We start from the raw sequence: 13,949 nt of genomic DNA, 5'->3' as shown, positions 1-13,949 counted from the left end.
AATCTGTATGAAGCCTGAAGTGTTATTCACTAGATTTCGGGTCCTGGTTGGAATTTCTGGGAGATTAGTTAGTTAGTTAGTCTAACGTATTATGATCTGTTTCGTATTGGGTTGTATAGCTAAATACATCATGTAATGAGTAGTGTTCGGTCCGAATACTCGAATATTCGAATATTCGCTCAATAATTTGCTATTCAAAATATTCGAATAGTATTTTCAAGTATTCGAATATCTGAAGTGCTTAGGTCGTATGACGACAATGACTCTTCAGTGCACCTCGAACCTTGACCCAGCCGGAAGTTATTTGGTTTAGTATTACCTGAATGATGTTCTCAAAAACGGATGTGTAAATCTTAACGACAAAACCGTAACACGTGTTCAGAGCCGTATCTCTGCACTATATGGAGTCGAATGGGCATTTTGCAAAAACACGTGGTTGATTACATGAATCTCTGTCAAGTGGGTTGTCTATAGGAGAACGGCCACTACCATGAATCTCTGTCAAGTGGGTTGCCTATAGGAGAACGGCCACTACCATGAATCTCTGTCAGGTGGGTTGTCTATAGGAGAACGGCCACTACCATGAATCTCTGTCAAGTGGGTTGCCTATAGGAGAACGGCCACTACCATGAATCTCTGTCAAGTGGGTTGCCTATAGGAGAACGGCCACTACCATGAATCTGTCAAGTGGGTGGCCTATAGGAGAACGGCCACTACCATGAATCTCTGTCAAGTGGGTGGCCTATAGCAGAACGGCTGCTACCATGAATCTCTGTCAAGTGGGTGGCCTATAGAAGAACGGCCACTACCATGAATCTCTGTCAAGTGGGCGGCCACTACCATGAATCTCTGTCAAGTGGGTGGCCTATAGGAGAACGGCCACTACCATGAATCTCTGTCAAGGGGGTGGTCTATAGGAGAACGGCCACTACAATGAATCTCTATCAAGGGGGTGGTCTATAGGAGAACGGCCACTACCATGACTCTCTGTCAAGTGGGTTGTCTATAGGAGAACGGCCACTACAATGAATCTCTATCAAGGGGGTGGTCTATAGGAGAACGGCCACTACCATGACTCTCTGTCAAGTGGGTTGTCTATAGGAGAACGGCCACTACAATGAATCTCTATCAAGGGGGTGGTCTATAGGAGAACGGCCACTACCATGAATCTCTGTCAAGTGGGCGGCCACTACCATGAATCTCTGTCAAGTGGGTGGCCTATATGAGAACGGCCACTACCATGAATCTCTATCAAGGGGGTGGTCTATAGGAGAACGGCCACTACAATGAATCTCTGTCAAGTGGGTGGCCTATAGGAGAACGGCCACTACCATGACTCTCTGTCAAGTGGGTTGTCTATAGGAGAACAACCACTACCATGAAACATTTTGAATGCCCTCGGGAGTCCATGGACATCATGACCCTGATGGAACAACTACTGTGCCAGAATGATATGGCGTTGTTTGAAATCTGCATACAACTAGAATGCCCTACGGTATTGTAATATGGTTAATAATCTTAGCTACATTTTTCATTAGTAGCAAGGAATCTTTTATATGCACCATCTCATAGATATGATAGCACATGCCACGGCCTTTGATATACCAGTCGTGGTGCGCTGACTGGAACCTGAAATAGCCCAATGGTGCCACCGACGGGATCGATCCCAGACCGACTGTGCATCAGGCGAACACTTTACCACTGAGCTACGTCCGGCCCCGTATATTGAGTAATACACAGAATCAGGTGTGTGAAGGAGAAGGTTCCCCCCCCCATCCTGCTCAAGCAATTTTGTTTTCTCAATATATTTTCACGCTAAAATTCACGAACACATGCCTGAGACTATTAGCAAAGCTGCAATGTAGGTTGTGTCTTTTTTTTTTAGCAACTTCTTGCTTTAGTTTCAGTGTGTTTTAGATATAGTATAAGTCACTTGATTTATTCATGAGAACTCCCTGCAGAGCCGTCGAAGCCGGGGGGGGGGGGGGGGGGGGGGAGGAGATTTGGCACCCACACTTTTCAACAACAAAAATTCATATCCACAATCAAATTCAAGCATACTTACTTGATCTATAATGTCCACGAAGACACTAAGAACAAAATCAGACCTATTCAAGCATAGTCTTGGATTGTATTATCACTTGTGTAGATTCCGATCTTTTTTTTCTTCACAACCAGTGCCCCACGAGCTATTTTCGGTCGTAGGTATGGCGGCAACGGGTTTCCAATCTTATCTCTGTGGGTTCTAACCATAATGTTCGACGTCAATATAATTATAAAAAATTGTGTTGAGTGGCGCGTCATCAAATAAAGATATTTTTCTCATCCTATCCGTTCTCAGAACTACCGCGCAAAATATAGAAGCGCAATGCTTAACGAACAAATGACACACTCGGAATGTGATGTTCCTAGTGCCAAGAAACACCATATTCAGCAGTGTGTATTCTGTTTTGTTTTTGTTTCTTTATTGTTGTTTGTCTTTACCAAACAAATAAGATATTCGACAGTGAAATATAATGATCAAGTACACTATCCCTGTTGAAAAATTACCACATATAGTTGACGACACGTGGTATTCGATAACTTCACTTGTTAATACACAATAATATATAGGCCTACTCTTCAAAAAAAGTAGGGGAACCTGAAATATTAATGTTAATATTAACTATTAGACCGAACATATGTTTTGACCACAGACATCCTAGTAATGAACGTTCATGTCTGTTTATCAACACACCGAAACACATTCCATAGTTTGCACGTGCACCACGCAGTTGCCCCGTACATGTGCGGAGGGTGTCATTCTCGATTTTGACAATTTCCAGGAAGGTCTCTTAATTACTGTGTAACATTATTTATGTCAATCTTTTTCATTCTGTTGATGATACAGTTGTTATTGTTTTGTTTTTAGTCATTTTTATTGTTTGAATTTGCGATTTACTAATAAAAAAACCGTCAACTTTCAAATTTCACTTCTGACCTCAATCGTCCTTATAGTGCTGTGCCAGACCATACACTAAAATTTCAAATTCCACAATTAAATGCTTTCTTAATTCATTGCAATAATATTTTACACCGATATATAAATCAATAATTACGAAAATGCCCCATAAAAGTATTAAAACATCACTCCCGTAGAACACTGCCGGAAACGACCGAGTAATATTCTCGGTAAAAACATTTGCCTGTAAATAGCCGTGACGTCACGAAGGGAACGCGCTTCACAGAAACCTACCACGAGCCAGCGCAAGCGAAAGTGGGACCGACAGCGACTGCCAAGCTCATTGATCATGCGATTCTTCTTTCGATGATGAATAGTGTAGTAATGACGACTGGACTAATATTTGTGCAACACAACAAATAATGCCTTATCAGTTTGAACCTGGAACATCTTCCGACGAACCACCGGCCTGACAGATGATGATGAAAATGGTCGTGGAGACAGCTACTAATTTACAACTTTTATTCTTGTTTTGTTCTTTAGCTTTTCGTGCGAATTATTTTGCTACACTGTATGTCTAATGCTTGTGATGTAGTAGAAAAGACGATAAATAACTCTTGAATTCTACGAGTCAAGTGGACCCGATATCGGTAATTTTAAGAAATAAACAAAAACGACTTTTAGTCCGTCCCATCCCTCTTTGAAGATGTTTTTTTTTGTGTGAATAATTTCAGTTTAGTTTGACGTAAAAAAAATAGTAAAAGTGTTTTGGAAATAACAAAACAATACTATTTTTTGTGTGCAGTTGTGAAAACAGTCTGCTCTGAAATAAAAAAAGGTTTTCTCTGTGGGAAGGTACAGTAAAATTAATTTAATGTATTTATAGTCTGTTTTACAGGGAATGCCTTTTTTCATACTATGGAATTTACAAGTCATTTATTTCTGAGCCGATTGTTTTCTAAGATGCATACAAAATTAGCTCTTTTTTTTCCTTTTTTTACAAAAAAACCCCTACATTTTTGTAGGATGGGACGGACTAGGCTATAGATACTTACTTGTCTGTACTTTATTGTTTTAATGTTCTCGAACTGTAAAGAAAAATCTCACAAATGAACGAGATGCAAACGACAACAAATCGGATCTCGATGATTGCATGAGAAAACAAACTGACCGGAGTTGAAAGCACATTGACGATATGCACCCCAAGGTCGTTTCGGTGTGGATGGCGTCGGCTTGTTGTCATTTGTTTTGTGTCGCAGAAAAATTGTTGGTACGGCATCTTTTTTTTAAAAGCCATAAGACATGGTATTCCCATATCTCGCTTAAGTCGACAAGCCAGTTCGGACGAATCGAAAGTAGTGTCTGCTGTCGCAATGGTCTCCGGCATTTTCTTCCTGTCCAGTATTTCCACGTTGTTTTAATCAAATTCACACACAGCTTTCTCACAGCAACATTACTAGGAAATGCGTGAAGACTAAATTTATCGGCTTTTGTATTGCTACAGCCGCCAACAACACGCCGTTTAAACATAATAAACACAAAAGAAGCAATGAACAATGGCGCTGACTATCGAAAGGAGTTCCCTTCGTGACGTCACGGATCAAATCTTACGGAAATTCCCGAAACGAATTCAGCTGGTTCTGTTTTTCAGGAGAATATTTTTAAATGGAAAATATACCGGTATATAATTTTTTTACATTTAAAAAAAAAAATTCTAATCATATTAAATAATATCCTGATTGATATAGCTCAATACATCATACATCTGGAACAGAACTATTAAGTGACGTCAAGGGTTTTGAACGGCATATGACGTCAAGATTGTTTTGCTGTGTCGTAATTCAGTCCGCTGATTTATTGTGTGTCGAACATATTTACACAGGTTTGTCCGTATTCTAAATTTATCTTTTTTAAACATTGTCATATTATTACTGTTACATATCTATGTTACACTGCTTGTTAATTAACACATCAAACTCATTGCGATATATGAATAACTAACCGTATGCAGAACTCACAGTCAACTCCCCCTCCCCTAGTGCTGGAGCAAAACCCCAAGGAAGGAAGGAAATGTTTTATTTAACGACGCACTCAACACATTTTATTTACAGTTATAGCGTCAGACATACGGCTAAGGACCACACAGATACTGAGAGAGGAAACCCGCTGTCGCCACTTCATGGGCTACTCTTTTCGATTAGCAGCAAGGGATCTTTTATATAAACCATCCCAAAGACAGGATAGTACATACCACGGCCTTTGTTACACCAGTTGTGGAGCATTGACTGGAACGAGAAATAGACCAATTGGTCCATCAACGGGGATCGACCTTAGACCAACCGCGCATCAAGCGAATGCTTTACCACTGGATTACGTCCCGCCCCAAAATCACAAATTCGGGCACATATTATACAGATATTCGGTCAAAATATGCTAACCTGAGACCTTTTTACTATGTCTTTTCATCATTCTACCTCAAAAATGCGTAGTGATTCCTTTGCAACCCGATATGTTATGCAGATTCTGGCGTTTTTATTTAATTCGGGCAAAATCCCCCCCCCCCCCCCCCCCCTTACAAAAATGAGATCCGTACACCTATGTCAGGGCCGTAGCTAGGATTTTTTGTTTGGGAGGGCAACTGAGTAGTTAATAGTCTAAAACTCCTTACCCAGTTAAGAAAATAATTTTCTTTAAGTTTCTAGAATGCTTTTCGGATGTTTTTTTTACACTGCCCCCCCCCCCCCCCCCCCCCCCCCAGCTACGTGAAGTCAACATAAGTAATACAGAGCAACTGTCGAAAGAGTTGGGTTGGTGTTGTTATTGGCCAGAGCACACTTTCTCTCTAATATAAGGTGTGTGTGTGTGTGTGTGTGTGTGTGTGTGTGTGTGTGTGTGTGTGTGTGTGTGTTAGATCAATCGATTGAGTGCTTGCTTGAGATGCTTGCGTGGATCCATTCAACTGATTTGGGTATTCCTCGTTCCAACCAGTACACCACAACTGGTCCAAAGCCGTGGTATGTGCTTTCCTGTCTGTGGGAAGGTGCATATAAAAGATTCCTTGCTGCACAGATAGACATATACAGATACAGAGAGCGACATTACTGGGGAGCAGATGGAACCGTATATCTACAGGGGTAGTTCAGGGGTGGAGGTGGGTGGGGCAGCGTCTTTACCGGTGGCGGTTCCTCTCGCGTCGATTCTGGAACGACCGCGTATCAAGCGAGCGCTTTACCACTTGGCTACATCGCGTCCCCGGACAGAGACAGATACAGACAGAGGGTCGAAGATGGCGATATTCCCTCAACATCGAAGACAGCACCAGTGCTGTTACCAGTAACGATTTCGTTTCTGAAACGTTACACAAAGCCAGTGTTGTTCTAAGACAGTAGTTATCACAACGTATAGTGTACGTCACCTAGGTAACAATTTTTGTTTACATTGATTAAATGATTGCTTTTTTTATATCTGTGTTGGTTTTCTTGTTGGAGGAAAAGTTTGTTTTCTTTAACGACACCACTAGAGCACATTTATTAATCGAGAAATAGCCCAGTGGGCCCACTGACGGGGATCAATCCCAGGCCGACCGTGCATCAAGCAAGCTCTTTACTACTGGGTTCCGTCCCGCCCGCCATTGTTAGAGGAAGGAAGGAAATAGTTTATTTAACGACGCACTCAACACATTTTATTTACAGTTATATGGCGTCGGACATATGGTTAAGGACCACACAGATACTGAGAAAGAAAACCCGCTGTCACCACTTCATGGGCTACTCTTTTCGATTAGCAGCAAGGGATCTTTTATATGCACCATCCCATAGACAGGATAGCACATACCACGGCCTTTGATGTACCAGTCGTGGTACACTGGCTGGAGCGAGAAATAGGGCCCACTGACAGGGGTCGATCCCAAACCGACCGCACGTCAGTTGTGGTGCACTGGTTGGAGTGACTGACGGGGATCGATCCCAGGCCAACCGGGCATCATGCAAGCGCTATATCACTGGGTCCTGTGCCGCCCGCCATTGTTAGAGGAAGACGGACGTCTATGAAACTGTGTGCCATTATTGCAGACTGGGGGATCGTATGGACCATATTTTATGATTTATATTGTTAAAGAGCCCCCTTCTCTCTTACAGTTACCAGGAGGTCGGAACAGAATGTCAGGGCACCATTCAGGGCACCACTCGGGGCACCATTCAGAGCACCACTCGGGGCACCACTCAGGGCACCACTCAGAGCACCATTCAAGACACCACCGGAACCGCTCCCGCTCACCAACACCATCCGGGTCAGATTCACCGACGCCATCAGATTCGCCGACGCCATCAGATTCGCCGGCGCGATCAGATTCACCGACGTCATCCCATACCTATTCACAGTCTCGGTCGCCGCCGCCAACTCCACCGTTGCCGCCGCCGCCACCGTTGCCGCCGCCGCCGCCTCCCAGTCCGCCGCCGTCGCCACCACCACCGTATAGGAGTCCGTCACCAACATCTCGACAACAGCATCAATATGACGAGGAATATGGTGTATGTTGTTTTTTCTTCTAAATTCTATACATTGGTAAAACCCATAAAAAACATATTATTAATGTCGTGTTGATATTTTATAGCTGGTCATCCAATTGACTAAACTACGTCTCAGCAACCACAAACTGAAAGTAGAGACTGGACTATACACAAAACCCTTTACCCCAGTAGAAGAACGATTATGTAATCAGTGCAATCTGACTGAAGATGAATATCTTCACATCATAATATGTGTGAAATATAATACTCCATGCTCTAAACTGTATGGATATTTAACGTTACATAATAACACATTTAAAATGACATCACATAAATAATTTATATTTATTATGCAAAACCAGGATCCTGCTTGTGCAGGTGCAGTGTATTAACCAATAGTTAGTTTAGTGTCCTGTTTGTACCATGTTCGTACACATATTACATGTTTTCCATCCAGTTCCAAATGTGGAATGTTTATATGCAATAAAGTTTATCTCATCTTAAGCAGGGGCCTAGCTTGTGATTTTCAGGTGGTATGCAGACTTTTTTCGGCGATGGAATAAAACGCATACACGTATTTACATCATATATTGTAATAATAAAAAAATATTTGTAATCTCAGGTGGTACACAGCTGCATACCTGCGTATATGGAAGCTAGGCCCCTATTAAGCATCCAAGACAGGATGGAAGAGGGGTGGTGGGGGTGTTGTGGGGGAGGGCTACACCCACCCCGATGCTAGAGCAAATCCTCAAATTCGAGCAGATATCAATAACTAAACCGTCAACCATGATTATTACCGTATCTCTGTACAATGCAGAGTCGAATAGATATTTTGCCAAATAATGATTAATACCATTAATATCTGTCCGTGTACAGGAGGACAGCCACTCCCGAGGAGATACTTTACTGGACAAGGCATCCTTCCTGCCCCGCTCCAAGAGGATTGCAATCTAATTAAAATTAGCTCCACTATTACATGTTGATCTAACACCAGCCATTTGGAGCTCATGTCCACCAATCAAAACCTTACTTGCAGCATCCTGCCAGTGATTTAAAAATAATTTGAAAACATTCCGAATTATCCTGAGGGTATACGTCATGTTTCGTGTGAATTACGAATGCCTTAAAACATGTTTTATTTTATAAAATAAATAATTTGTAATGTAAAACTGAAGACTGATTTAGGTTTTTTTTTATATAAATAAATAAATAATTTTTAATGTAAAATTGAAGACTGGTAACCCACCCCGTACGTATTGGTATGGTTCGCTGTACTGCGGCCACTAAAATAGACTCGCCCGATATTTTTAGAATTTGTATGCTCCCAAATAACGTTATAAAAGGCGAAGTGAGATTGGTCAATATTTAAATTATTATTTACAGACGAAATGTTACCTGGACATTGGGGACTACGTAGTGTTGTTAGTTTTAAATCACTGGCAGGATTCTGCAAGTAAGGTTTTGATTGGTGGACATGAGCTCCAAATGGCTGGTGTTAGATCCACATGTAATAGTGGAGCTAATTTTAATTAGATTGAGAGGATTGCTTACTAAATCAAAACAGGACAAATTTCATTGATATCCGGGCAACATTTATTAGTGAAGAACAAAACTAAAGTAAAAGCAGAAATCTCAATAATGTTGGTGAATTTACTTAACGGCGAAGATCGAAAAATATTTACGTAATTTTAGAAAGCGGAGTTGTCTTAGCGTTACAAGGTGTGTTTTTTTTGTGTTTTTTTTGTAGATATATGTGTGTGGCGGTTTTATTATTATTATTTTTTTTTGTTAAATAGAAAGACCCATGTGTATTATCATAAATTATAATATACTACTCACAAAAAGTTACCAAAAAACAATGAAAAATGAAAATGAAGCAACAATTCACAATATTCTTAAAGGGACATTCCTGAGTTTGCTGCAATTTTTAAGATGTTATCGACTAACAGAGACTATAGTTTCTGCATAAAATATTAGTGGCTGTATATTAAACGTGTTTCTGATCGTTCTAATATTTGTACTAGGTTAAATTTCATTTTATTTTCTAAAAACTATTTTTTCGTACGTACGAAATTATATGAAGACAAAATCTAGTCTGGGCTTCTGACAAATATTAAGACGACCAGAAACACACTAAATATACAGACACTGCTATTCTAAACAAGAAAATATATTTAATATGTAAGTTTAACCGTAGAAATATTTTATTAGTCGGAAACATCTTACAATGCAGCAAACTCGGGAATGTCCCTTTAAAATGAGTTGACGTATTAAACGGCCAATATCCAGTAAACACATCTAAACATAACATTGACCATGGTATGTGATGTGTTAGAGGTATGTACTCTTGAATACAAAAACCCATAGAAATACACGTGCAAAACGCAATGCTCGTGGATGCCGTGCATGTTTTTGCACGCGACATAGCTGAATGTGCTGTATAAAGTGAAATCCGAGGTAATTTAATCGTCGTCAGGGATGATTAGCCGTCATCTATGGCCTACTGAGAGGCACAGGCCATCGGAAGGCTCAAATGACAGGTACGGCTCCACCCCCAACCCCCAATAATTATAAATCAAAACTATTATTGGTAGTAAACCGTAAGGCAGAGATGAATTTTGCTTTACGCCCTTGATCTAAATCAGCCCCCGAATGTCTACATGCTTCCGCCGTTTATCGCAGTGTAATTTTCAGGGCCCCCAAAACAACCCCCCCCTCCCTCCAAAACCCCCTCCAAAACAAACAAAAGCAGTGTTTTTGTTTTAGTAGTGGCTTTAATATCGAGTGTAGTCTCCGTGAGCAAGCCAGTGCTGGGCCCATATTTTCAAAGCGATCTTAGCGTATGAAATCGTAAAACCATCGTAAGCTATGACGTCACTATGGTGTGTGCTGTAGTGACGACATACCCTACGATAGTTTTACGATTTCGTAGCGCTAAGATGTGCTTCGAAAATGTGGGCATCGACCACATGAAATGACCCAGCAAAGCTGTCGTTGCTGCGCCATTTTTCAACCAGTACGGAACCATTTCCAGTTCATCTAGCGATTGTGGGTGGACGTGACGTCCGTAAGTAGGTCCTACTCCTCTCCAAGCATGTTCTACACAATCCACATGAGGGGACTGTTATATTGCTTGCCAGGGGTGCAGCAGGGAGAAATTGTCGGCTGTGGAGTCAGGCGTTATCGTCCATGAAAATGAAAGCTGATCCGTGTTACTTGCTACTTTGTGATAAACAGACGGGAATATAAGTGTATAATTTGCATAACTTCATCGGAGTGTCTCATTAAATTTTGACCAGCTCACTTGTTTCAGGTTCGGGATTTAGGGTTGAGTGCTCGCCCGAGGAGCTTGCATAACAGGATCGAATGACCTCGGTAGCTCCATTCAACTGATGTTTTTTTTTTTTCTCGTTCAAACCAGTGCACCACAACTGGTCAAACACCGTGGTATGTGCTTTTCTGTTTATGGGAAAGTGCATTATAAAAGATCACTTTCTGCATTAACAAAATGTCGCAGGTTTCCTCTGATGACTATATGTCAGAATTACCAAATGTTTGACATCCCAATAGCCGATGATTAATTAATTAATGTGCTCTAATGGTGTCGTTAAACAAAACAAATGTATTTTTATATTTATTTTTTATTGTTTTGTTTCAGGACGTTCCAGTGATCAAACCTTACGACTACTTCATCATATCTCTCGTGTCTTGCCTGTTCTGCTTTCCCCTCGCGGCGTTGGCTTTGATATACGTTAAGAAAGTACGTAACGTTATTCATCGTATTACACCCGACAGAGCCGCGAGCAGTGCAGTGGAACGTTGGGGGAGGGGTGGAGGGAGGGTTGGGGATGGACATGTGCCATTGCAATAAAATGACGCCTTGGTTTGAGTATCAAAGAATGTTGGTTAGCTACAGTACATGTCTACAATACAATGAACCGAACAACATCGCACCCACCCCACCATCTACCCCTTAAAATAAATGAATATATATATATATATATATATATATATATTAAAAAAAGGAATGTTTATAATTTTACCTTTTCATATAGTCGAAAGTGAAAGCCATAAACGTACGAGACAGGGGATGGGGGTGGGGTGTTGGCTGCCCACCCTTTAGTGCTGGAGCAAAACATCAAATTCGGACAAACATTATACAGATATTGAGGCAAAATGTGCTAACCTGAGACCTCTTTACCATGTATTTCCATCATTCTAACCTCAATATAAGTTATAATTCACGTGAAAATGCGTAGTGGTTCGTTTGCAACCCTGTATAACTGTTTGGTAGTAATGCTATCAGAATAAATGTTGTTATGCAGATTCGGGCAGTTTCGTTTAATTCGGGCAAAAGCCAGTCTGCTCCTAAAAAATGGGAGCCGTACGCCTATGAGGGCACCAAGACCACGTTTTGTCAAATGTCAAACCTGTACGCCTATTTCGAAACCTGTACGCCTATGCTGAAACCTGTAGACCTATCTGGAAACATGTAGGCCTATCTGGAATCCTGTAGGCATATGCTGAAACCTGATATGATCGTTTAAGATGTAAAATATGTTTTGTTGTTCACTTCGTCTTTCAGTCACGTGCAGCCAGTAAGAAGAAAAATTATGGAATGGGGCGGAAACACGGACTGTATGCTAGACGGTACGCGCTTTTCGCCATTTTGACGGGACTCAGTTGGATAATCGGACTCGTACTTGGAGCAACAACGTTGTGCTAACTGAAAGAAAACAAATTGGTTTACCGACCGCTCTCTTTTCTTCAAGCCCTGCCACATACTACGAATGACCTAAATAATGGAATACTATATATAGCATTTTGTTCAAACATTTTATTATCTAACACTTACTTATTGCTGTCAAAATGTTTGTGGAAGATTGAAGAGTTTGTTACAAATAATACCAATAAATTACCCTTTTTTCTGTTATTACTTTGAGTAGAGTGTTAATGACTGATTTTTTAAAACATAAATTAAAAAAATAATGAAAAAGTAATAATAAAAAATTTAATAAAAACGAAGCTGATTTATAAATACGTGCACGTGTACACAGGTTTTTAAGAAATAGAAATATATAAATATTTAAAAAAATAAATAAGTATATTACAATTATGGTTTTCATATACACTATGAATTGCATTAAGTGAGTTAATTATGTAATTAATATTGCATTTTTTAACAATATATTTTGAGATAAAAAACGTGTTTATTGCAGTTTCAATGTTTTTGTTATTATATGCAAATTTGTCAAAGGGCGGATTAGGCAAAGACGTCGGAAGAGGACTCCAAAATCAGTTACGACAGTACCCCTCTCCCCCCATTCAAATGAAAAATTAATATATATCTACCCCCGCCCCCAAGATACTGGCATCTTCTAACACATACCAGAAGTCGAATTTTAATTGGGGAGGGGATGGGTGAGCGGCATGGGAAGTGTTGCTTTCGTTTTAACAGCAACACGTAAAATACAAATAATAGTAGTGGGGTTACTCTAGCCCTGTGTATGCAAATACGCTAGGTCATAATACGGCCTTCTGATTGACTGACCTCCCAATCCCTCCCCCTGTCCGGACTCTCTCCGACACGTTACTTAATTTGTCCTAATTAATTGTACTTTCCACAATAGAAAAATGGCAACCGATTCATCATATTAACACAGCGTAATTTTTCTAATATTAATGAAGTAATAGAAATCTCAAGTTGGTGATGTAGTTTCTTGTATTTATTTTCCAAACATGAAACGTGATTAATAAATTAACAGCATGGTGGTACAGATAATATACAAGTCGGAGCTCTTGGGTGAATGACACACAGGTCTCCCGATAGGGTTGACATTGCTTATGCTACAAAACTGTCTTTCGGATCTTCCAGTAGAGTTTGTGCTTTGTGAGAGAACTTCAAGGCGTGTGAACAGTATCTGTTCTCCCCGAGTCTGCCTTTCATGGGTAAATTATCCTTATTTATAAGACGCATACTAAACACGTATCTATGTAATATACAGTTGTCAAGGTGTACTCGTTCAGACGTCTGCAATACCCGTGGCAACAATTAAATTGCATTGTATTATATTGTCTTGTTACATATTTAATTAGTGCTTGACACTAATTGGTTTGATTGGCATGTCTCTAAGTGGATACCATGGCAGACGTCAGATTACCAATTAACTCATTCTAATTAATGCACATGTAAAAATAAAGATATAATCCGTATTGTTATAAAGTTGAAGTTTATCACTGTGACAATATACAGGAAGCAGATCTCCAATAGATATTGGGAATCAATTGTTTGTTACAGCTACACCATAGATGGAAAGAACAAAATGCTGATACACATCAGAAAATGTGACAGTGATATGGGTGAGACTTCCCACCAAGCGTGGAATAACTCCTAACCTGAAACGGTGGGTTGAACTATCTCCATGTACCCATGATATTGACGAGAACACAACAGCCTTAAGGCAAGGGACTGATGATAAAGCATGTTGTCAACTTAC

The 13,949-nt window shown here is 40.4% G+C and overlaps 1 protein-coding gene across 1 annotated transcript; it reads left to right on the top strand.

Annotated features, from left to right (window-relative positions):
- The first annotated feature begins 4,724 nt into the window (after positions 1-4,724).
- Positions 4,725-12,394, top strand: LOC121376410 (protein TRACHEARY ELEMENT DIFFERENTIATION-RELATED 7-like). Its single transcript, XM_041504273.1, has 4 exons — positions 4,725-4,823; positions 7,078-7,470; positions 11,111-11,212; positions 12,038-12,394. The coding sequence occupies exons 2-4, from the start codon at positions 7,099-7,101 to the stop codon at positions 12,176-12,178; spliced, it is 615 nt and encodes a 204-aa protein (XP_041360207.1). The 5' UTR covers positions 4,725-4,823; positions 7,078-7,098; the 3' UTR covers positions 12,179-12,394.
- Positions 12,395-13,949: the final 1,555 nt, after the last annotated feature.

Source organism: Gigantopelta aegis, chromosome 6 (genome assembly GCF_016097555.1).
Source record: "Gigantopelta aegis isolate Gae_Host chromosome 6, Gae_host_genome, whole genome shotgun sequence".
Taxonomy (NCBI): domain Eukaryota; kingdom Metazoa; phylum Mollusca; class Gastropoda; order Neomphalida; family Peltospiridae; genus Gigantopelta; species Gigantopelta aegis.
Note: the sequence above shows the minus strand (reverse complement) of the source record. Positions and strands in the feature narration are given on the sequence as shown.